General features: G+C 36.6%; 1 protein-coding gene across 1 annotated transcript; it reads right to left on the bottom strand.

Moving 5' to 3' along the window:
• Positions 1-946: 946 nt before the first annotated feature.
• Positions 947-25257, bottom strand: LOC139118680 (uncharacterized). The gene is made up of 19 exons (XM_070682099.1): positions 24955-25257; positions 24279-24333; positions 23220-23360; positions 22276-22433; positions 21520-21670; positions 21160-21317; positions 20714-20800; positions 20229-20359; positions 19636-19761; positions 17444-17560; positions 17048-17234; positions 7924-8028; positions 6925-6985; positions 5435-5741; positions 5088-5152; positions 3935-4195; positions 3466-3729; positions 2498-3124; positions 947-1859 (listed from the first exon to the last, which is right to left on the bottom strand). Exons 1-19 carry the CDS (start codon positions 25033-25035, stop codon positions 1282-1284), a joined length of 3660 nt encoding a protein of 1219 aa, XP_070538200.1. The 5' UTR covers positions 25036-25257; the 3' UTR covers positions 947-1281.
• Between the last annotated feature and the right edge of the window lie 1189 nt (positions 25258-26446).

Here is a 26446-nt window from a genome sequence, read left to right as displayed (position 1 = left end):
CATTTGGATGCTATCATACAAGGGTCTTTGCCGTCCACTCAAAATTGGAAACGATTTTGATCATTTAAAACGTATGAAACACCAGCTTGTTCGATTGATTCAAGCGATTTGCAAGGTCACTGGTGATCATATACGTGAGCCAATTCCACCCAAGTTTGTCTTCAAAGATCAGTCAAACATCAGTTTTAGACCTAAGCTGTTACAAAAACTTGTGAACCCAACACATGCAAGTACCCATGGATCCTTAATTCGTCTGTCCCTTTAAAGCCAGAACTAACAATAACACCCCTTTCCAAACACAATTCATCCAAAATCAAACCAGACTAAGATTATACAAAGTAAGCCCGGTCCATTTATCACTCAATTAAAATTTTGCACACTCAATCTGTACGGTCAGACAGAGTTCACAGGTGCAGCATGAGGTAAGTGGTGATATGTTAACAGAACGCCTGCGCATATGCACCTGAAATGATTGAACAACTATTACTTTGGTCCTCGATCGACGCCTTATATAATTCCATCACCAATAGTTTCATTAACCGCATTTGCAAACTGTGTCTTCTGGAAATAGTGAAAAATGACATGAACTACATCCTTTCAAATGTTTTCTCTCTGTTGCACTTTCGTATGTAAAGTGGGTCTTAATATGATGCTAGGAGTATTTGAGAAAAGAAATACATAAGCGATGATGACAAACAAACGGTCGAACAGACAGGCAGTACGGAGCAAGACGGACAGACAGATAGACAGACATATACAAACATGCATTTTAATTACTTACTTATACCCACACACATACATTAATCAATATGCTGTGTTGTCTGTTACAGCCCCTTGATCACGATACCTGTAATTTTGTTACATTAATTTGAGCATGTTGTATGTGAGACTTGATTCTTACCATGACACGATTTGGGCACAAGTTATTACACAGAGACAGACAATGCATATATTTGTGCTGAGATTTATTTTTCTAAGTTGAGAAAAAAGATGTCAAAAAGTCAAATTAAAAGTGATTTATTTTCACTCACAACCTTTTGAACTTGACTGTGAAAAATTGATAAGTAATCTAGTGTATTTTACTCAGATATCTGAATGTTAACTAGTGATGAAAAGGCTGTATTAGGTTTACCAAAACTCAAATGAAGAGCAATGGCATTAACATCCATCGTTTTACCATTAACGATGGAACTCTGACGCAAAATCGCATCGTAGGCAGTAAAGACAAAACTCAAACTCAAGAACATGAGTATCGAGCATCAAGAGTGTGACTATCTCAGACTAAATAACACAAAGGTTCACGCTTGCTGTGTATTGACTAGGAGGAGATTTAATGCCGCGTTTCCAAGACAAGACGTTACCCTCGTAATTGCCATCGCAAGCATTCTTTACAGCAGTGACTTCTCCGTCGGTCATTACACGGTCCCAAACATTGAAGAACGCCATGTTGCCTTTGACTCCGTAGTCCCCATAGGCACCCAGAATGAACCTGCCACCGGCTGCCAATTCGAATCCAGTGCCATGTCCTGCGCCATTCGAAGCTTTGACACCATCTTTGAAGACCTGCCACTCGCCAGCTGACGTCCACGTGACACACAAGTGATGCCATTTGCCGTCATTTACAGTGGTCGAAACATCATTCCAGTGGCCGCTCTGCACCATTAATTGGGTATCATACCACAACGCCATCGCGTACTGCCCTCGTGTTTGGTAGGTGAACCATCCTCCATTGGAGTAGGTTGATTGTAACCAAAAGCATGCAGTTAGTTGTGTCAGCTTAGGAATAGTGGTGAAGCTCTCGACGGTAATGTCGCCACTGAACATGATCATTTTCCAGTCTAAGCGAGACAATAGATCTTCTGTAAGGCAAAGGAATAATTTCTTTTATATCAGGTTAATTTACATATTTTAAGTTCTCTAGACTAGTCCATGCTGCATATATAAAAAATATGAAAATGCGTCCTCCAAATAACATTTAACCTATAAACGAAAGCTATCAATACATTTTTTAAAATTGTTGCAAGAATAAGCATACAAATATTAATCGATTCCAAGATAATACTTTTACGTAAATGTGGATGATAATACATAGGAAGCTTAGTTACCCTTATTTATGTAACTTTATCTCATGAAATACAGACGTGCTTTTTGCGTTTCCGGGAGGAGTAATAGAAGTTGCAATCAAAGTCTGCGTAATTGTGATGAAGGGATTAAAGATACTGTCCAGCTGATGGAAAATACAAAATGGTTACCTAACCGATAATGAAATATTACATTCCGTTTCAAAATGTGTTTACATTGCTTCAAGCAACCTGTTCTATAATTGTTATATTACCTTAAAACATGTAACGAAAATTGTAATATGGTCAAGGTCTATGACCACAATGCTGATTGCATAATCCTATTCGTCATTCGTGTCAAACTTTATCTATGCTTGTCAAAAACTATCATTGAATATTGTTCTGAGCTGTTTATTTGCTAAATATAGATACTTTACCGCATGTATCGGCCTTTTCGATAGGTAAACTACCTGGGGCCGACAGCTGAACACCAAGATCGTAACTGCTCCAGGATATCAAATTGCCAGTCATAGAACCATCACATGACCTTGCCGAAATCTGGATTTCCTCGGCCGTCAGTTTTCTGTTCCAAGCATTGAAGCTTGTCATCTCGCCTTCTATGTAATTGTAAGGTAAAGCATCGCCCATTCTTAATTGGCCACGGCCAATAACTAGTATTCCCCCAGCTTCTATTTGAAACCCCTTTGCCAAGTCGGCACCCGAAGAGACCATAATGCCATCTTTGAAAAATTGAAAATCACCACCCAAACTCTGCCACGTCACAGTCACGTGATGCCAAAAACCGTCGTTTACACCACAGTAAGAGGCTCCACCAGCTATCCCATGTACGTACATGTGCATAGAGCCGATACTACGAACACTGAATTCATCTTGAATGGTTGGGGAGGAATACATGAAAGGCAAACCAGAGTCACTACCGGAACTTCTTACCCAGAATGACACCGTAATTTCAGAGATGCTGTCCAAGAAAGGTTTTGTCGATACCAGTGTGGATGTTTCCCCAAGCCGTACCATCTTCCCGTGCATGTTTTGACCAAGTTTTTCTGTAAATGAAGCAAACATTTCATTATTTTATTTTAATAAATCGTATCGAAGCGACCTGACTGAAACAGGTCTTAATAAATGCGATTGTTTACATTTACAGAAAAGTCCAGTTAAAACTTGTCTTCTGGTTTATAAAATATCGGGTATATATCGACTCACCAATTGCGAATCTGTACCTCGTGTGAAATCAAGCGTGAGCTGTGACAGTAACCATCGGCTGACTTATGTAATAACATGTTTTCGTCAACGACTCGGAGTACATCGACAGATCAATACCCTTTAAAGTAATATTCTAGTAGTTGATATGTAAAAATTGATCAGTTTATATTGAGTCTCCTACCGCAATCTCCTGGCTTGCCAACGTCACAATGCTTCCATCTCGGGCCATCGACCGTGAAGCACCAAGGACCTACATCTCCGTTGTCTGGATTTCGGCAATAGTTATGGTCTCCAATACCCCGATTCGGATAATTTTCAGGTGTACTATAATGCTGTTGTGGTGTCTGGGCGGTCCACTTCTGACAGGTGTGACCACTTATGGTCTGTGAAAGTTTACCTCGATAATCATATCCATTGGCATCTTGGTAACATTCGTCTTTTCCACCTGTTAAATAGAAATCTGACTTTAACCAATTGAACTCTGACCCCTAGTTAATCCACGTGTACATGTGTACATTCACAGTGGGACAGGGTGCAAACGATTGAGGCAGAGGACAATGCTGGGATGCTTTGATACATCGAATAAATACGTCACAATGATTACATAGCAAATGGAGACATAATCACATATGACAATTATTTACACTCACCACACGTCTGTTGAGGTTGACCAACGTCACAGTAATCATAGTGTATACTTCCGCCGGAAATGTAGCACCAAGCGCCACCAGAGTCGACATCAGGGTTACGGCAGTAATTGTGATCGCCAAGTCCACGATTTGGAAACGCTTCAGGAGTCTTAGGATATGAGTGTTCTGTCCATTTAAGACATGTGTAACCTTGCTTAGTGGTTGATTTCATACCTCGATAGTCGTTTGCCAATGCCTCGGTAAAACATTCCCCCTTGCCGTCTGTAAGAATCAAAAGGAAAATAAGACAAACCCAAGCGACACTCCCTAAATCGTTGCTATGCGTTTCGTCACATTGTGCTGTTAACAATTTCATCATTAGAAGTCATTTCATCATTGAAAGTCACTCAAGAAACATCACAATGAACACGAAATGGGCAGTGTAAAAATCGTAACAGAACGTCTTACGCTTTAATTTTCTCTTAAACTAACTTTCCCCAATGTCTCTCATAATCTAGAATATATACAGTGTCAACATACTGTACCATGTTTGGAACTAGAGAATAAAATACCTATAATTTACCAATTCAAATGATCGATATTTCCTATGAACTCTGTGAGAGGAAAATAAATGTTCGATTTTCAAATGAAAACATTTCATTTATTCCAAAGGCTTCACAAAGAGTACGCACAAATGTAAAAATATTGTCAATTCGAAAGCTTTTTTCCTGAGGCCCTACCTTTAACCACGTCCGTATATTTCATTAAAACGGCCACTCCTTGTTACGTTAGTTTTACTAAATAAACTCTGCCAATGACATATTAATTTCAAGCTCATTAATAGTAAACATTTTAAAATCGAACACTTTGTAAACTTCCACTCAAGCAGATCATTTGCTAATGTGCGGAGTCTCGGAAGCTGTTATAGGGTGGCTGAATCATAGAGTTGTTATTGAATAATACAAAAAGACTCCCTATGTTGATGTGACTAGTGACAATCGACCAATCAGATATAACCTTCTGAGCGCGCTGCACATCAGTAGGATCATTTGTTTGGACAATATAAATGTGAGCAAATTCCTTTGAAAGTACTAGTATTAAGGAAATCTCTAGTAGAGATGAACAGCTGCTCCCTGGATCGATCGTGATATTGAAACGACGAGTCGTACGTTACCTTTCTGACAAATGTAATGTGCGTTACTGTTACATGCGTAGTCGGAAAAATTCATTACTTCCTCCCTGACATGAAGAAAACAGTAGTGATCAGTTTCTGTGTGACATTATTTGAGATTTTGAACAAACAGGAATGTGAAATGTGTATGTAACGAAGTGAAGAAATACATAATTATGTATTGACATATAAATGTTATTCTGTCTTTGTAGCGTACACAGTCCCGATCATCGATCATCACGTCACACAAGTCTGTAGTTATGACTCTAATAGTTGTTGCCTTTTTATAGCCGTTAGAAGTTAATAACAGATTTGATTTTTGATTTTTGCGTAAAATTTCAAACTTTTACCAGAGATACAAACACTCTTCATTGCCATCACGATTGTTCGGCTCCCCATGTTCCCACGTGAAGAAAGCTAACCTTTCTCCATTCAGTGTCCTCCAGTCGTTTCCAATGTACGAAAAGCGCCTTCCGTCGAAATGAAACCGGTTGTTCCTCTGATGATGGGTTGAAATGACACCTATCAAGTGGTCGTACGTGTCCTTGTTGAGTATTTTTGCCAACGAGCCTTGCTGGCTGTTACAGATTTGAACCGCGGTGTCACGGTCTGCTTCAAACACTGACGGCATGTAGTTGATGTTTTTAGGCCTGGAACCTGGAAATAATTTGACGGTGATGGAAAATAATGGAGATAAGGAGGCATATTTTTGCAATAGACGGTCAATACTTTATCCTTTACTCTTATAAGGTTGCTGATATCCATAAAGTTAGTACACGCCTCGAAATTGAAAGACTTAACATTGACTTTTGTCTAAACTTTCCTAGACGACACTTTCAACCATAATTCACTTTAAAAATCAAGAAGAAAACCCACCGCCATCATGCGAATCTTGGTACAATGGAACGGAATTAAATTTACCAATACTTGATTTTCAAAATGGCTGCAATCCCTGTATTAACTCTGTGTGCAAAAATTGAATTTTTACAAGGCTAAGACGGTGAAAACATATTTCACTCTAAGAGCACACAAGCGGTGGAGCAGACAGTATTGTAAACATTTGCCAATCTAAATACATGTATCTGTCCCAAAGGCGTATTTTATATTGGGGCGGAAACGCAAATTATAGAGAACAATTATGCTTAAAAAAAGAGGCCGCTTACGCTTTTGTTGCATTGTTTTAATATATCAAACTTAGGTCTCAGAATTAAAGTCCCCAATTTCTCGACAGTAAATCTGCCTTCCTTGTCTCCACTGTGAACGTCTAAATAGGCTTAAAACCACATCCGATTCTTGTTGGTGTTGTCAAACCTTATCAGTGCACCAGTCATTCGTGTCGCGCGCAAGCCAAGGCGAAATGACTGAAATCGCGATTATTCTTTATCGATTTTTGCAGCCCTATTGTGATGCAAAGGGTCGAAATATCCAAATCCCAAATTCGCCACTTTCTCTTTGCAACTCTGTGTATATGTTTATTGCTGTTTTTCCTCTTATAAGTTAATATGCAGGTTGTTAGGCTTCTCATCTCGAACATTTTGTGGTAATCCAACTGCATGTTACACCGTCATTGCGCCATATGTAACGTTCCGTGTTTTTGCCATTAAACTACAGTAACTGGGTTCATAATAAACAGATCTATAAGTATAATTTTACAGAATTGATGAGTTATATTTGAATTGGGATACGCTAACCAGGTTTGTGACTTAATATTTTTTCCAGCAAAATTTACACGAAGCCATTATTCCATACTTTATTCAACCAAGGAAAGATGAAAGTGAAGTTAGGCAACTTTGACGATTCCTATGATTGGAAACAAGTAATGTCAGCAGTTGATACTCACCTATCCCAGTTGATGAACAGAATGTCTGATCAACGCATGTGCAGATGTCACCTAAACAAGACTAAGAAGGAGAATGAACGACAATTTGAAGTAGTACAGATATAGATTTTAGCATAATATTGATGGAAAATTTCTTCGCCACAGTACAGACGTGCAGTCTTGTCACTCACATTTTTCGACTCAGACTACTCAATCGATCAATGTCATAATTTGTTGAGGCAACGAAACCATTGCAAGCATGCTGGAAGAAATTTGCATGTCACATTGGAAGACAGGTTAAGAGTTGACCTTTAAAACGAAGCAACAAGTTCGAATTCTAAAGGGCTGCTTAGAAGGTGTTTTGTACGTAACTCTTTTCAATTGTTTCACCTTCTTTGTGATAAATATCAACTACAGTAACTTTCTTATTCTACACCCAAAGCATGTTGGGATTCACCGTGTTCAGCTTGTTGCCTAAGCCTGTACATGTGTGAAGTGCATTGTCGCTGCTAATAGTCAAGTGAATTTTGGGTTTACGAGTTAAACCTTATGTGTATTCACATGCTTTGGGGAGAAGGAGAAGAATTTGCAATAGACAGACAAAAGGAAAACAAGTACTGTAAAAAAATCATCAAAAGTTAGAGCTACTAACCCTTAAAAACTGCTTACCAATAGAAATGGCAGGGGCATTTGATATTTATTATTTATTTATTTATTTATTTATTATTTATTTATTTATTTATTTATTTATTTACACTTTTATTGAGCGGCCGAGTTACTTGTACAGTAATTTTCATCGGGGCTCAAGCAAATTACAATAATTACATCTACAAAGGAACATTCATTTTCACATAATCTTTCAAGTCAGATTTAAAGGTGTATTTGATATTTAGAGCGCTCGAAACTTGTGTCATTTATCCAGCACTTGCTCCATTTTTTGTCATCTTACGATAAAATAAAACCACGCTTTTCTTAAAATGTATTGTAAACCATATTTGAAATATGCGGCCACAGCGTTACCTTTCCACGTCCACAAGGTGTGCCTTCAATGGCCTTACCCCAGTGTTCACAGGAACCATCTGTCATTTCACAGTACAATTGACATTCTTCGCCAAAATTAAGGTTCTGAAAATTAACATGCAATAATATCAAGCTTGTAAACGGTCATCTAATTAAGTGTTGTAAAGACCGTGTTTTTACGAATTACGCTCTGAATCAGGGGACCTACGCTGTTCTATGCACTTGCTATCTTTTGTGAATCGATCTTCACTTGAGTATATGAATGTAACATATTCCAGTACTTGGAAGGAAGAAAACAATATTGAAAGGTTAATATTCAACCTTGAATTTTAAAACTTATGTCGAGCAAATGAGTCGCGTACGAAGAATAATTTTCCGATGCACAGCTAGTTAGAAATGCTGCTAAATCGAATGAAAATGTCACTATATATATCCAAAATCAGGGACCGCCATACTATGATGTTCACTCACTGCGCTTCGATCATTATTACGGCTACTGTTGACGTATTCATTGCTCATAACGCGCCGTTAAAGTTCATAATTAATATTCTTTTCCGTCTATCTTCTGTCGAATAAATCAACGCTTATGTTTAATTTCAGAATGTAACATTTGGATGTTGACAAACATGTCGTTCATGTATTACAAATCGGACATCGGGATAATTTATTTCTATTGCAGGGGACGCCTTGCCTACAATAGGTAAACAAATCTACTATTATCTAGATTATCATTATTTTATAGAGACAACATGTCAATGCATCATTCTGATTGGTCGAGAACTTACGCATGCGCACTGACAAAACAAGGATATTCCAACGCTGAAAAAGATCCTTCAAGTGGCACAGAATGACACTTGTTTCGACGCCGAATCAAGGGGCATTTGGAGAAAAACTGAGGTTCTTAAAATGCAATAATTAAAAACACAGGAATCATTTGCAAAGCAACGTAATGACAGTAAACTTGAAAGAAAAAAATATTGTAAAATTGTGATATTGGAGCCTTTTGTTCGGGCATCGCCAAACGAAAATTAGCACATTTTGGCATCTACTCTATTTCCAATGACTCTGCCGAGAATGCGTATAAAGTGCTCTGCTCTGGGCTCAAGTTAAACTGAATTTTTAAATCTACCTTATCTTTACGTTGTTAACAGTCTGGAGAAAACCAAATTAAAATACCATAAGAATATATTTTTATGTAAGATATAGTCTAGTCGGAAGGTAGGGTTCCCATGCACCCTATGGATGTATTTTTTTAACCTACATTTTTGTAATCCTTAGGGTCTATATTAAATGAATTTTGATGTTCCCAAAATCAAATAGTGTCCCATGGGTTTCATTTGGCGCCATCTTTGCCGCCATCTTGGCCGCCATCTTGGATTTCAACAATGGGGTAGGGGTCACGTATCTACCGCTCGACGGAAACAGAAACAATAAAATACTATAAACGTTACATTTTTAGAAAGCCAAGATCATGGCCTTTTCATTGATATATAACTTAATAGGGATTAATTAATATTCGAACATCGATTAGACTTTATAACGGCCATTGGCCGTAAATCGTAAATTTGCTAAATTTCACACCCAATAATTAAGTTCCCGTTCCTCCAAACAATTTTTCGTAAGGTATTTATATATTTTTTGGAAGACCTCAGTACAATAAACAAGAAAAACAAGATTAAAAGTATGTGTCTTGAGATTTAGTGGGTGCATGAGCTTGTTTTCTTATTACGCGGTATGCCACATATCCGTGTGTAACATAAGGGGTAGGGGTAATGTTTCCCTTTCTGTTTCGAATCATGAATGATGAAACCATAAAAATGTTACATTTTTTGAAAGTGCTGCATCAGGCCTTTCTAAAAATATATAGATTTATGGGGAAAAATTGCATATTTAAAAGTTACAAAGCTTAAACCTTTCGGTTTGTGTCGATTTTAAGTGATTTTTTAAGAACGAAATTACAACATATGGGGTAGGGGTAATGTTTCCCTTTCTGCCTCGAGCCATGAATTACGAAACCATATAAATGTTACACTGTTTGAAAGCTCTGAAATTGGCCTTCCCAAACATGTATAGTTTTATTGGGAAAAGTCCATATTTTAAAGTTACAAAGCTTATGCCTTTCAGCTTGTGTCAACCTGAAGTGATTTTTTAAGGACGAAATTACAACATATGGGGTAGGGGTAATGTTTCCCTTTCTGCTTGAACCATGGATTATGAAACCATATAAATGTTATACTGTTTGAATACTCTGAAATTGGCCTTTCCAAACATGTATAGTTTAATTGGGAAATGTCCATATTTTAAAGTTACAAAGCTTATGCCTTTCAGTTTGTGTCAATTTTAAGTGATTTTTTAAACAAAATTATAATATAAAGGTTGGGGTAATGTTTCCCGTTCTGCCTTGAACCATGAATTATGAAACCATATAAATGTTATAAAGTTTGAAAGCGCTGAAATTGGCCTTTTCAAACATGTATAGTTTTATTGGGAAAAGTCCATATAATTTTAAAGTTACAAAGCTTATGCCTTTCAGCTTGTGTCAACTTTAAGTGATTTTTTAAGGACGAAATTACAACATATGGGTAGGGGTAATGTTTCCCTTTCTGCCTTGAACCATGGATTATGAAACCATATAAATGTTATACAGTTTGAAAGCTCTGAATTGGCCTTTCCAAACATGTATAGTTTCATTGGGAAAAGTCCATATTTTGTAGTTACAAAGCTTAAATCTTTCAGTTTGTATCAATTTTTAGTCATTTTTTAGTAACGAAATTACAACATATGGGGTAGGGGTAATGTTTCCCTTTCTGCCTCGATTTATGAATTATGAAACCATATAAATGTTATACTGTTTGAAAGCTCTGAAATGGGCCTTTCCAAACATGTATAGTTTAATTGGGAAATGTCCATATTTTAAAGTTACAAGCTTATGCCTTTCAGTTTGTGTCAATTTTAAGTGATTTTTTAAACAAAATTATAATATAAAGGTTGGGGTAATGTTTCCCGTTCTGCCTTGAACCATGAATTATGAAACCATATAAATGTTATACTGTTTGAAAGCTCTGAAATTGGCCTTTCCAAACATGTATAGTTTTATTGGGAAAAGTCCATATTTTAAAGTTACAAAGCTTATGCCTTTCAGCTTGTGTCAACTTTAAGTGATTTTTTAAGGACGAAATTACAACATATGGGGTAGGGGTAATGTTTCCCTTTCTGCCTTGAACCATGGATTATGAAACCATATAAATGTTATACCGTTTGAAAGCTCTGAAATTGGCCTTTCCAAACATGTATAGTTTCATTGGGAAAAGTCCATATTTTGTAGTTACAAAGCTTAAATCTTTCAGTTTGTATCAATTTTTTAGTCATTTTTTAGTAACGAAATTACAACATATGGGGTAGGGTAATGTTTCCCTTTCTGCCTCGATTTATGAATTATGAAACCATATAAATGTTATACTGTTTGAAAGCTCTGAAAGGGCCTTTCCAAACATGTATAGTTTTATTGTGAAAAGTCAATATTTTAAAGTTACAAAGCTTATGCCTTTCAGTTTGTGTCAATTTTCAGTGATTTTTTAAACAAAATTATAATATAAAGGTTGGGGTAATGTTTCCCGTTCTGCCTTGAACCATGAATTATGAAACCATATAAATGTTATACTGTTTGAAAGCTCTGAAATTGGCCTTTCCAAACATGTATAGTTTTATTGGGGAAAGTTGCATATGTGAAAGTTACAAAGCTTACGCCGTGCAGTTTGTGTCAATTTTAACTGATAAACAGTTAGTCCGTTGGCCAGGTATCGAAATCATCCTCTCTAAGGCATTTTACCCACTATGATTTTCTGTTAGCTAGTATTCTCAGCTGTCATAATCTGCTTATTTCCATTAAACTGATGGTGTGTGAGAGTGTAACGACTTGTTTGTGAAGGGCTGTCACGCCCTCAGTAGTAAAATAGGAATGGGTTAGGGGTAACATATTTACCGCTAGTCGGAAACAAAAACAAAAAATACCATAAGCAATACATTCTTAGAAAACCCAGATAATCCCCTTACCATTGGTATACAACTAAATGGGGATAAATCGATATTCAAACATCGATTAGATTTATATCGGACATGAAATGTAAATTGTAAAATCTGCTTAATTTCAACCCAATAATTAAGTTCATGTTCCTCCAAACAATTTTTACAAGGTATTTATATATCATTTGAAAAAAACTTAATGCAATAGAGAAGTAAAAACATTAAAAGAGTGTATCTTCTTGAGACTTATGGGTGCGTCGATTGTTTACCTAATATATGGTATCCGTACATCCCTCTATAATATACATTTAAGGGATAGGGGTATGGGTAATGTTTCCTCTCCTACCAAGCGCAGCGAATAAGGAAGCCACATAAATATCATATCTCTGAAACACTAACGCAGTTGTTTTTCCAACAAGATATGGCTTGATGGGGTAAACTCAAAATTATGCAGTGACAATGCCTAAACTCAAAAGTTTGTGTTACTTTACTGACATTTACTTGTTAAAAGGAACATAGAAAAATACTCAATAGGCATTAAATAGCACTAAAAAGCTAAAATGGTGGTTAATAAAAGACGTTTTACTTATTTCAATAACTCAAATTAGGGAAAGAAAGTTAACAGCTATAATATGTCAAAAATTATATATTCCAAACCCACAAACACTAAATTGGATGTCATAGTCGTCATGCAAAGTTGATATGACAGCAGCAACAATCAATCCCTTTTCTTTAATTGTATCGCTAGAGTTATATAAGCAATAAAGCACCACTTTGAAAGGATACCACACGGTTTCGACCGGTAAACAACATATACGCACGAACTTCAGTCGTGTGTATAAGGAGTGAAATGGTCAAAACAGAGCTCGAGTGATGTACCCAACTTATAGGGTTGTTTATCGCTATATTATATCAGTATATTGAAACTTGTGATGAAAATACAAACAATGTGAAAGAAACCCACTTTGGAGATGGGAATGGCCAACTTTACAGTATATCGTAAATACATGCACAGTCAAGTGACCGTCTGGGCAAATCAGAGCTCACTATTACTTTTAATACCACACGGGAACACGAGAGAATCTTTTATCGCTGAAAACCAATCACCATTAATGCACAATATAGCTTCTCCATAATAAGATAAGATGGATCGACAACGCTTTACCTTCCTTACCAGAAAACAAGAGATCATAACCAATTTTTCGAAATTATTTTACAACGCAGAACACTATATACTCCGTATGAGGATTACATTTTCGACTGGGTACTAAAATTCAATAGCAAAATAATTCCGGAACTAAAACCCGAAAAGCCAAATGTCACAGAACGCATTCAAATTACGCAACTAAATAGTAAACAGAAGGCGAACAACACTCTCTACACCAAGTAATAAGAAGGCTAGACAAACCTCAGAAAATGACTAAAAAGGCTTATATTCCCATTGACACCTCAATGTTTAAAATGCCTTGTGAGTGAATCTATCATTAGTTTCTTATCATGGATGACATTTACCCAATGTTAGACCCTGACGTCTTTGAAGCAAAGACCCTACAAACGGACGTTTTAGGGTCAATGCTTGAAGATACCATTCCCACCAGCATGATAGAATCAGAGAGACTAGATTGATCTAACTGTCGAGTTAGATCAGCCACCAGCAGCTGAGAAAAAAGAAGTCAACATAATCATCAGAGTCAAGCGAGCTAGACAACGGCTTCACACATTATACTCCACAGAGAGGACATTCTTACACAATTCAAAAAAGCGTTCAAAAGCTTCGTTAAAGGCATTGTTCGCGATCCCAGGGACGGGCATGGCTGGTTGCGTGGCAATGCAAAATGTTAGTCATGCTGAATCAAGGTGTAATCAAGTAATAGCTTATTTATAGATTGGGAAATCCTAATCCTGATAGTAATGATGGAATATAAACTTTGTTAAAAGTTGAGAAAATTTGCCACTTCTTTGATTTGTATGTTTTACATTCCATGTTGTCCTAGCCTGTACTATAAATGAACAGTCAATAAATCCGGCAAGTATACTGTGCTGTTCTTTTATAGTTAGGTCCCCGCAATCCGAGATAAGTCTTTCTATAGTGTCAACCATTCTCTTCGATTACTGTAATCTACTCCAATAAATTCCCATTTAACTAATTTGTATGATTACAGGGAAGCCTAAGCCTATCTCTTACAATCTAAGATTGAGATATTTGACAACAATATGTATGCAATTTTCATATTTTCATAGGCTTAAATAACACACAGAAGAAAGTCATACTCAATGTTTTGTACAATTGAAAGTCAAATTTTCACCGAAACAAGTAGAGGTGTCCATCTGTAAGCCAAACGAGAATTAATATTAGGAAAGATGGATATTAATTGAGCCTTTCCCATTTCCGATCCCAGTTACTCATACAACGGGGTATAAGCGAAAGTCAAGAGTATCGAATGTGTTGAACCTAAGTGGCCCCTATTCAGTACCACGTAGCCTACAGGTACACCTTAAAGAATACTTACCAGGCAAAATACCGAGAGTTGAATTCCTTCAAAAGTGGCAACACCTGGAAAGACACTGCGGCAACCAATTTATCACCCTGATCTCTAACTATTTACCTCTACACCCAATAAAGCACCGGGACTCAAGACAGTTGTACATCACAAACTTAAGAGAGCAATCGAAGACACTCGCTACACAGAACGCAGGATGGAAGGCTGCAAAGACGATTCTTCAAATAGGCAAAAAAGAGGCTAAAAACAACACAAACATTCATAGCAACGACGACAGGTCGGGTTTTCTTCCTATACTACGGTACAAAACCAAACCAAAGGTCTTTCAAAGGCCACCGCACTTCCCTTAAAGCCCGGCTCGAAATGGACTGGGATCATGATTAGTGCCAAGTTTGGTTGGGCGTTTTGGGGCATGGCTCTGCATAATGAGTCTGTTGGTAACGGTTGCGATCGTTCGCATTATCTGCGGATCTGTTTGCTCTCAGATCACGCTCAGGCTCGGACTAATATAGATACGTACAGCCTTCGTTTCAAGGTTCGTTTCAGTCATGCCATGGCAAATACTCGAAATAAAAAAGAAAGGAAAACTATCAACTTAATCAAACAAGAGTTTGCTTGAATGAATTACCGAAGTTTCAGGCCATATCAACGTTCGTTATGTGAATGATTCAGCTGCTGACCGCCATGTACATACGGAATGTTGGCGCCATCTAAAGTCGAATAATTATCATAAAAGTAAAAAGCTTATATCTGGGCTTTCTAGGAATGTATTGTTTATGGTACTTTTTGTTTTGTTTCCGACTAGCGGTAAATATGTTACCCCTAACCCATTCCTATTTTACTACTGAGGGCGTGACAGCCCTTCACAAACAAGTCGTTACACTCTCACACACAATCAGTTAAATGGAAAATAAGCAGATTATGACAGCTGAGAATACTAGCTAACAGAAAATCATAGTGGGTAAAATGCCTTAGAGGGGATGATTTCGATACATGGCCAACGGACTAACTGTTTTGTGCATATTGTTCAAAAATCACTTAAAATTGACACAAACTGCACGGCTTAAGCTTTGTAACTTTCAAATATGCAATTTTCCCCAATAAAACTATACATGTTTGGAAAGGCCAATTTCAGAGCTTTCAAACAGTATAACATTTATATGGTTTCATAATTCATGGTTCAAGGCAGAACGGGAAACATTACCCCTACCCCTTATATTATAATTTTGTTCAAAAAATCACTTAAAATTGACACAAACTGAAAGGCTTAAGCTTTGTAACTTTCAAATATGCAACTTTTCCCAATAAAACTATACATGTTTGGAAAGGCCCATTTCAGAGCTTTCAAACAGTATAACATTTATATGGTTTCATAATTCATGGCTCGAGGCAGAAAGGGAAACATTACCCCTACCCCATATGTTGTAATTTCGTCCTTAAAAAATCACTTAAAATTTACACAAGCTGAAAGGCATAAGCTTTGTAACTTTAAAATATGGACTTTTCCCAATAAAACTATACATATTTGGGAAGGCCAATTTCAGAGCTTTCAAACAGTGTAATAGTTATATGGTTTCGTAATTCATGGCTCGAGGCAGAAAGGGAAACATTACCCCTACTCCATATGTTGTAATTTCGTTCTTAAAAAATCACTTAAAATCGACACAAACCGAAAGGTTTAGCTTTGTAACTTTTAAATATGCAATTTTTCCCCATAAATCTATATATTTTTAGAAAGGTCTGATGCAGCACTTTCAAAAAATGTAACATTTTTATGGTTTCATCATTCATGATTCGAAACAGAAAGGGAAACATTACCCCTACCCTTATGTTACACACGGATATGTGGCATACCGCGTAATAAGAAAACAAGCTCATGCACCCACTAAATCTCAAGACACATACTTTTAATCTTGTTTTTCTTGTTTATTGCACTGAGGTCTTCCAAAAAATATATAAATACCTTATGAAAAATTGTTTGGAGGAACGGGAACTTAATTATTGGGTGTGAAATTTAGCAAATTTTACGATTTACGGCCAATGGCCGTTATAAAGTCTAATCGATGTTCGAATATTAATTAATCCCTATTAAGTTATATATCAATGAAAAGGCCATGATCTTGGCTTTCTAAAAATGTAACGTTTATAGTATTTTATTGTTTCTGTTTCCGTCGAGCGGTAGATACGTGACCCCTACCCCATCGTTGAAATCCAAGATGGCGGCCAAGATGGCGGCAAAGATGGCGCCAAATGAACCCATGGGACACGATTTGATTTTGGGAACATCAAAATTCATTAAATATAGACCCTAAGGATTACAAAAATGTAGGTTAAAAAAATACATCCATGGGGTGCATGGGAACCCTACCTTCCGACCCGACTAATAATAGCAATGATCATCTCAACAAGCGGATATCCACTCGATCTTGGTAGGGTTAGATCGGTATGGAAATCGCATAGCGGATCGTGCTTTATATTGCGCAGCATACCAAAACCTTGGATTATTTCTATACCTTCTAGCCTCTCAGTGATCATTGCAAATGTCAAATAAAGGTCTCATTACATTGACGGCAATTAAGGGACATCGGAAATGTCCATACCTGTACTTCTAAAGTTTTCCATGGACACTCTCCTGTGCTTCTTCCATAATAATAACCCATACACTGCACGTCTGGAGTAAAGGCTTCTCCCGAAATCACTTTTTCTGTTTTACCATACCCAGGCCATGGAAAGGTAGTTTGTGGTGAAGGTTCATCGTACAAACACGAGGAAGGTTGTCGATACTTTCTGTGATAAATTTTAAAAATTATGATATTACTTTTAGTATTGACATCTTTTATTATACATACATACATACATACATACATACATACATACATACATACATACATACATACATACATACATACATACATACATGTGAAATTCGCATGACTTCGAAATTAATGAGTGAATATGTACTTTCAGATCAGGTTTCAACATAGCTATATACTCACATCATGTAATCTTTGAGTTCATTTCTGTTGCATTCCGTGAATTTGTAGTATCCGCCAGAATGAAAACCTTTATCGGTTGACCAAGGACAAATCTCTAGTTCATGATTAAGGCCAAGCCTATTGTAAATATATAAATTAAATGTTAATTCAAAGAAAGGTTTCGTACTATACATGACAAATTACTTCAATTAGGTTAAATGCGAGCTAGTAAATGTGCGATTGACATTGTGGATTATTGTCTTATAGTCGTAGAACACAGTATTTTGCTGGGAAAGATGTACTTGACAAATTACCTCCACTCTTCTGCCACCGTGATACTTAATATATCATAAGCCTTAATGCACCTTTTAGCCCTTTTGACTTTCTGGCTGGCTCAAAAACAAATGTTACATAGCACGCGCCTTCAATCGTTGGATACATAGAGGACAAACGACATGTATAAATTGACCCTTTTTTGGAATTTTAAAAGCACCTTTGCAATGTAGCAAGTCAAGATACTGTATAAGCATTACCATTTACAATCATTTAATATAATAGTTTGTTATTGCTGCGGGTAATTCTCAAAGTAACAAGAATACTTCATGACGAGTTCTTTTCAATATGTTCTGCAGGAATCGATTTCTCACGATGTCTGCCATCTTTACACGCTCAACTCAAGCGAGAATCAACGAAACTTGAATTCATTAAGTGTCTGTCGTTATTGAATAAGATTTTAGATATGACCAGTGTAACTCTATCTTTAAACTGTGTGATATTTCATGACAAATCGCCAATCAAGCTTTATGTCATGTCTAGAGTGCATACCAACATTTAATTGTAGGCTTACCATTAGGGCAAGAGATACGATTCGATGGCTGTAATCCCACATTTTATGACCTTGGACAAAATTTGACCTTTTACAAGTATTTCAACAATCACAATAGGACAGAGCCCTCAGTATTCGTAGACAGAAGCCACCTCATGTGGGAAGTTCATTGCAACGTCTCTTCTACGTTAGTTATGCATATATCAAGTCCTAGGTTAATCAATAGAGCTACAGGTTTTGTTTTCTTGCACGCGAACTCATTTATTTCCAGGTTTGTTTATTAAATGATCTCGGATGACCTTTGGCCTAATTCTCTAATTATAACTTGCAATGGTGCAATCCGCTAATCTCACCGTTTCCGGGCGGCATGAAGCAACGGATTGTATCGTTTGGTAGGACTCATGCAAACAAATCATGACTTAATTTGGATAGATACATTGAAAACAAACATTATTACGTATATGTGTCTTGTCTTTAAGGTACTCTGCCTGCGGTAGCTTTCAGGTTAAACCAGTTACAATATTATTTGCATTATTTATGTTGTTTTGCACAAAAAATAAAGATAGAACCGGGAACCAAAGTTTTACTTTACAAGTATTGGGTGAATCTGAGTGTAAGGTTGTAGACGTCAAATAGGGTTCATAAAGGTGGCAACTTACGGCATTACACTACCAGTAGCTAAGATTTTTGCACAGTGTACAATATGTGGATGGTTGTACGAAAGGTAAATGCACATTGCAATCTAATTGGTTTGTAAAATGTATGGAGCATCTTCATTCAGGAGCAACTTCGAACATTACACAATATTAGTTCATTTTCTGAAAACGGACAATCATGAATGGAAACGCGCCCTCTTAGGCCGAATGGGAGTTGGACTTGTTCCTCGGAATTTCTTGGTTAAGTAATCCTGAGCGACGTATATATTACATATATTACTTATATTTAGGAATAACGGAACAAACGATTGCTATCGTTTTTACGAAGATAATTACTTTTAGTTCCAAGAACATGGTGACTCATTAAGCACTTATTACGCACAATTGCAATGCATAAAAACCCTATAATACTTACTGTATTAGCATGGATTATTGTCTGTATTTTAGCTGAAAAGTGCATATACAGATGAATACAGTCAATAATTCATTTTTTGTATTCAGCAAGCCTGTATTCATGTGGATTCATGTGAATTCACGTGTATTATACTATAATACAGGCAACTCATTAATGTTAATTTATCTGAATTATTGGGTTTTCATGCAGTGCAATTGCAATGTGAAGGTGCATTTATTTCTTGCAAATGTTGTAATAAGAAGTTCAAAATCGGCATCAATAACAGCGAAAAAGGCCTTTTTAATTTTTTATAGCTTATATAAGTATAGTAACTTACGTGTGCGACATTTCATGGCCAAAGCAACTGACGGAGGTGCTGATAGGGCACAAGCCAACGGCCCAATAACCGCACATTGTTCCCCTGTATGCTAGACCACCAACGTCAGAATTAACCCAGTCCTTTCTGGATGGTTTATGAAACAAAAATACAAGTCTTCTAACGGGAAACATCACACATGGTATTTCTTATTTCAACAAAAAAGAATCTTCCGTATAATTTCAACAAGCTTTGATGATTTAGGCCAAGATGCATGTAACGTTTGGGGGAAACTTTCGTATGCAAGTGAGATTATCATGAAATGACGTGTTACCGTAGATCGCAAACATTTATTTTATGCGCGCATGCTTGATCCACATTATAGTTGCTTTCGTTTGGTAGTGTCACAATGGATGTTACAGACGTCGTTAAAAACCTTATGACATTCGATGACATGACTTTTTCTTAATCAGTTATGAATACATCATTAAAACCAACACTTCCATGGAAAGCCTACGTTAATTAGCTATTGTGTTATGTTTCATACTTTAATAGTTCATTTCGAAATAAAGATTTGCAAATAACATTAGATTATAAACGCATTGTTTACTTACTCAGTAATAAGGAAACCATAGTCGAAGTGCAAAGGACTATCGTCATCTTCAACGTTGATGGCATCCGCCCAACCAGCAAAATTGTCCAGACGGTCATAGACATCGTCCGCCATATTAAAATATGGTTTGCACTTTATTTAAGTAATCGTAAAGACGGAGAGTTAAGGATGGGCTTAGATGATAAAGATGATAGTGATAATGATTGTTGTTGTTATTGTCGCTGCTACTACTGCAGTTAAAGTCGTCGTCATCTTTTCTGGGATCATTTGTTCTTCTTGAAAGGAACGCATTCGGTAAAACGACCTTGCTTTCTGTCAATTATCACCACCACCACCACCACCACCACCACCACCACCACCATCATCATCATCATCATCATCATCATCATCATCATCATCATCATCATCATCATCATCATCATCATCATCATCATCATGATCATTATGTTAGCTAAACTGAACTTCTATGACAACAGTAATTCATACCTTGTCATCGTCAATTAGAATCAACCTGACAAGCCGTACATGGATGTTCATATCTTTCGACGACGGATGTTTATAAGCAGTACCAACCTACGATCAACCGAAAACATTACAAATTTCAAGCTGTAGACTTGCTGTTACAATAATTGAACCCTTTTCTTCCCATCTTATTCAACAATAAAAGTAATGTCAAACATTCAGATATTACTATGTGGGGGGGGGGACACTTCAAACATCAAGCTGGATGTAAGAATGTTATGAGTTGCACTTGAAGTTTTTCAGAGTACTTTGCTGGAGTTATAAAGCTGGTAAAAGAAAAACACTATAGTCAGGACCTGTTTTGATATAAAGCTGTAAATTGCAAATGAAGACCAAAAAGAAAATTACAAATGTCAAAAACCATTTAGTAATCATTTTTTATGAAGCACAGTATTTTAACAATCTCTCACCATATTAACCATTGCAAGTACGTGAGGTATCGTGTTCTTCCCAAGTTTTTCCTGAGCGGTTTTGTCAACCGCTACCATCAATTCGACGTATGTAGGTCGAGGAACATTGCCATTGTCTCTGGTTTCCCTCTCGTGCTCTGCAACACGTTTTGCTTGTTCTGTTATAGTAGAATGTATGCATAATATTGGTGTTAAACAGTGAAGGGGGCCTGATATAAAAATAACAAATCGTCGTTCCTTACTGTAACACTGGAATATCAAATATAATGAGCCTTTTATGGCCAAATTCAACGTACAGCATACTGCTTTCAGAATTCCACAGCTCTGTGATGAATAAAATTCGCTAACTATCTGTATTACCTTTTGGTATCAATATGTCGTTCTGCCACAATTCTTCTGTGGGGTTCTCCTCCACTAGTAATGCTATATGTGGATGTCCATCGATTACCGGCAGATCTTGGCTTTTCAACGGATGCAGAAATAAGGTGTAGTTTCCAATCAACCAACCGGTCTTGTTTTATTGTTTATTTTTTGAAAAATGCACCAAACACAAGTTGGTTAATGCACTATTTTCACCATTGGCAAGGCAAGAACAGGTGATATCAAGAATAACGTAAAATACTAGTGTCAGCTTAATCAAGCGCTTGTTTGTGTTGGCATTCACAAGCATTGTCCATGTGTTTATCACATCGATTACACTTAATTGCTTCATTTTTTGTCCGAGCGTGACATCGTAAAAAATTAATGTAAATTCTTGGAAAGATAGGAAAACGCTATCGGATGTAAAATATGTTGCACGAATAGAAAGAAACGGAAATCAGGTTACATGGAAGACAACATAACAATGTTGACTTCATTCTAGTTATAATTGAAAAAGTCAAATGAGAGCTCACAGCATTGAAGAAGTGGCTTATTGTACGGGTTGTTTTAAAAGACAGTTATACATTTGTGTTCATACTATAACAATTTACCGATCTTTGAATGATAGGAAAATGGAGGCAAGTATCAGATGTCCGAATAGCAAGAAATGGAAAACAGGTTTGATGGGAGACTATGTGCTTCACATTTGTACACTTCCAGTGACAATTATAAAATAAACATCCACGGATTGCATACCACGTCATCTCCGTTGCAAGATTTAACGGCAACTAAGGAGTTTTCGACGCCAGTGATGTAACCATTGTAGAAGCATGACTTGTCAGCATCAAAAGGAAACCAGTCAGAGCGAATGCCACCAGTGCCGCAGTATTCCACGAATGGCGTAACAAAGAAATCTGTGAAAGAAAGGGGAACGAGCTGGGACCATTGGGTATTTAAGAATGCAGTGCCAGATATATCAAAGACAAGAAATGCCACAGCCTTGATGAAGATAAGCTCAACAATTTGTGCTTATACATGTGATTATGCATATTTGCATATGCACATGTTGTAGAGTCCATGTCTTACAGCAACATGGCAAAAACGATTCGTAACACATTCGTTTATCTTCCCATGATTCCTCATCTGTCTATTTATCATTACTGTTTGATATAGTCACAGACGTCTGCTATATGTACACTGGTTGTAACTTTTCATGCTATTTTCATTATACATGTCAACGAAACAATAATCTTTTCTTCTTCTTGATATCTGTTGAAATATATGTTACACGTCTTTGCCTTCCCTCTACAATGCATTTTGTACGATACACGACTATTATGTTCACACATGAATTCCTGTCCTTTGTACGAATTTAGATCTGTAACGATCACGAAGGCCGTCATATAGATTAAACTTGTGCTGACACGTTGGAAACAAGGCGTTTGAACATGACTTACGTATAATTGTTAGTAAAAGACGACATGCTTTTTACTTGCAAAATATTTGGGAAAATATGTTACGATTTACAGCTGTATAAAATGAAGCTCAGTAAAACGACAGTAGGGTACTGACTTACCATCACTTCGTTTCAAGCGTAAATTGTACGTTTCACCAAATGCAGAAAATGCAGGGAAAATATGTTACGATTTACAGCTGTACAAAATGAAGCTCAGTAAAACGACAGTAGGGTACTGACTTACCATCACTTCGTTTCAAGCGTAAATTGTACGTTTCACCAAATGCAGTCACTGTAACATGATCATCCACGTCATCATCATCGACGGTGGCCTCCCTTTTCCAACGTTGGCTAAATTTAGGATAGACAACGTCATATTCTCCTCCTGAAATTAATGCCAGTGTGCAAAGGTCAGTTACATGGATAAAGAACAAATGGAACTTCCTGCTTTTGAGCGATTTGCAAAACGCCATAAAGATGACACATGTCTACACAATATAGGCAAGAAAGACGTCGAAAATGGCTTGATATACAGGGCCTGTTGACAACTCCCGGGCTTTTTATATTACGAGACGCGCGAAGGCTGGCAATCTAATGCTGTTGCCAAGTCATTCAATATGTTCAAATAATTGATACAAGGATAAAAGACAAATACAACACAGAAAATCACACATAATGTTTTGATTGGACACACAAGCGATAGCGATGAAAAGTCTCAGAAAACATGTTGTAAGGCAACATGTTTATTTATGTTAAACGTATCACTCTTTTGCAATTTTGTGAATCCATGCAATCAGCATGATTTACAGTCATATATTATTTTCCCCACACCTCCTTCCCTGGCGTAAGACCTATTATGCCCGATAGGGCGCCATTCCAACGAACAGAAGTTACTGTACCACTCTGAAATTGTGCGCAGTCGACAAGATCGGCAATGGTTAAATCACTGATTTGGATAACAATCAGATGTTGGCAAATTTGTCCGAAGGTTTTAAGAAAAAATGTTCAAAACTTTCCTTGTAGATTAATACGAAAACATGAAAAATATAAAATGACAACCTTCACGAGCTAAATATTTTATTGAAATTTCCTTTACTTTTTTGACGAACTTTTGGGCATTTCGCTATCAGATACACTTTACACCTTATGAAGTACATAATAGACAAGAATTCGTCGAAGTTATTGGGGTTATAGAGACGAAGACCAAACGCCTCATCTTTCTGTATTGTTATCAAAGGCAATCAAAGCGAACAAAACAGCAAACAGAAACTGATAGTATCATTGTCACATCACTTTTTCTTACCTTCATCCAAGCCTGCGGCCTTCGCATATCGTTGGACTGCCTCTTCTGGTAGTGCCTGTGTTGGGGATGGGGGTGCGAGAGAGAGGCGGAGAGAGGGAGATCAAACAGACAGAATTTTAAATTGTTGGTTGGTTGTTTTATGGGAGAATGGAAGAAAAAACAGAAAGACCGCTTTCATTGTTTATAACGAAGCTAGCTCTGTAGGCCAAAAGACGTTTAAGAAGAATGGTATTCCAATTAATCGAGGTAGATCCACAAAGTAACAATATCAGCTACATGACTCATCATTACCCTTGCTCTTGAATATTCTTCACAAGCCTATTATCGAAACACCAAAAAACAGCTTTACATACTAATTTACTTCTATGGCTTTAGAGTCATTTATAGTGATTTTGGAAATTTCATTTTCTTAAACATCGGTTTCTTTTATGCTCGCTTCGATCGCCTGTTGAACAAATAGTGAACAATTTATCCTCTGTAGGTTTGCTGCAGTGACGCCATGAATGGAATTTTGCTGGACCAAATCCAATACTGATATAGTTGCTAAAGGAGACCGAAGAAGGGCCGTTCATCGCATCAGATGGAAGTACTATTCAGGATCCATACGAAACTATCAAAATAAAGCTTTGCCATTGAGTTAATGATTTAAACTGTGTACTTGCAGAAGTTCACTTACCTTGTCCAAGGATAACGACGCTACATTAAATGAAATTGAAGAAATGACGAGAAGTGCCACCACACTGCCTTTAACCGCCATGTCTAAAATGGATTAATAAAAGGCCACTTGCTACCAGGTATTTAAGTCCGAAACTGCCGACAGTTCTAAAGTTCCCATCTAAAAATAAAATGGACTGGTATTCATGTCCCCTTACATATTGAAACACACCGATTACCAACGGAAGAGCAATAATTATTGCTGTAAAGATAAATTCAAATATTTATCGTAGTTAGTAAACACATGGCATACTGAGTGAAAACTGGCATGGTGTGAAACGTCCCTCTAAATAATATGTATCGACAAAAATGGTGTTCGATTGATGTTATTCAGAATTTTGAAAGAATAATTTAGTACAAAGTTGTAACAGTAGTATGTTGTTCCAGTTTTCACAACCTCAATATGTCGTGAGCATTTTCGCTATCTAAATTATTCTTACTAATATAATTCCAATTTTGTCGACAGTATCAGATTATTCAATACAAAGTATTAATCAACGGTTGAAATCTACTGTCAGGGCCTGACATATAATACGGCCTGGTTAGTCTCTTCGTCAAAATTAATAATTTTGCTTGAAAAGAAAATTACATTTAATCGCTCACCAACAGTCGGTGTCACATTGGTAATTTCCTTTGCTGGTTTAAGGAGATTGCAATTACGACATTTCTTAAGGACGTTTGCAGAGTGTAAATCGATCAAAATCAATATAATTAACAAATATACTACTAAACATGCTTGTTATAGACACTGAAAGAACATTCACAGTCATTTAGAGGTAATAATTCACAAATATCGATTAATGCTAAGAATGACATGCTGCAAACTTATATTTCACGAAAATTATGCTTGGTATTCCTTTTATTGATTGAGCCTTTCCCCATTTTTAGCCTCCGTTTTAAAACCCTTTGTGCAGCATAACTTCCTAATTCCTAATTTCATATATATATATATATATATATATATATGTCAGGCCCTGACAATATATATATATATATATATTATATATATATATATATATATATATATATATATATATATATATATATTGCCAATACCATTAAATTGGGCAAAATATAAGCCTGCATTTCTTTCGAAATAGAATCTTAAGTGAATGTCTTGAAACCATTACTTGTTTGTGAGGGGTGATTTGATTCAGTTAACATAGACCGATGAAAGTTCACCAGGTATGGGTTCCTAAATTTCACTTCTGAAGAACAAGTACAAACGGTTTGTGCAGATGGTGAATGGGTTGAAAGTGAGTAACTAAGTCTGGCAAGTTGATATATTTTAAGAAAATATATTGAACATCTTTCGTCATCATCTTTCTCTTTCTACATCGATAAATGTGTAAAATCAATTAAATATCAAATATCCGCCTCTCTTATAAATGTATCGTATTTCCTATGAAAGGAAATCTTTTTGGTAATTTCGGAGGAAATGTCATTCGTGTACA

The sequence above is a fragment of the Ptychodera flava genome, chromosome 19, assembly GCF_041260155.1.
Source record: "Ptychodera flava strain L36383 chromosome 19, AS_Pfla_20210202, whole genome shotgun sequence".
Classification (NCBI taxonomy): Eukaryota; Metazoa; Hemichordata; class Enteropneusta; family Ptychoderidae; genus Ptychodera; species Ptychodera flava.
This window is presented reverse-complemented; position numbering and strand designations above follow the sequence as displayed.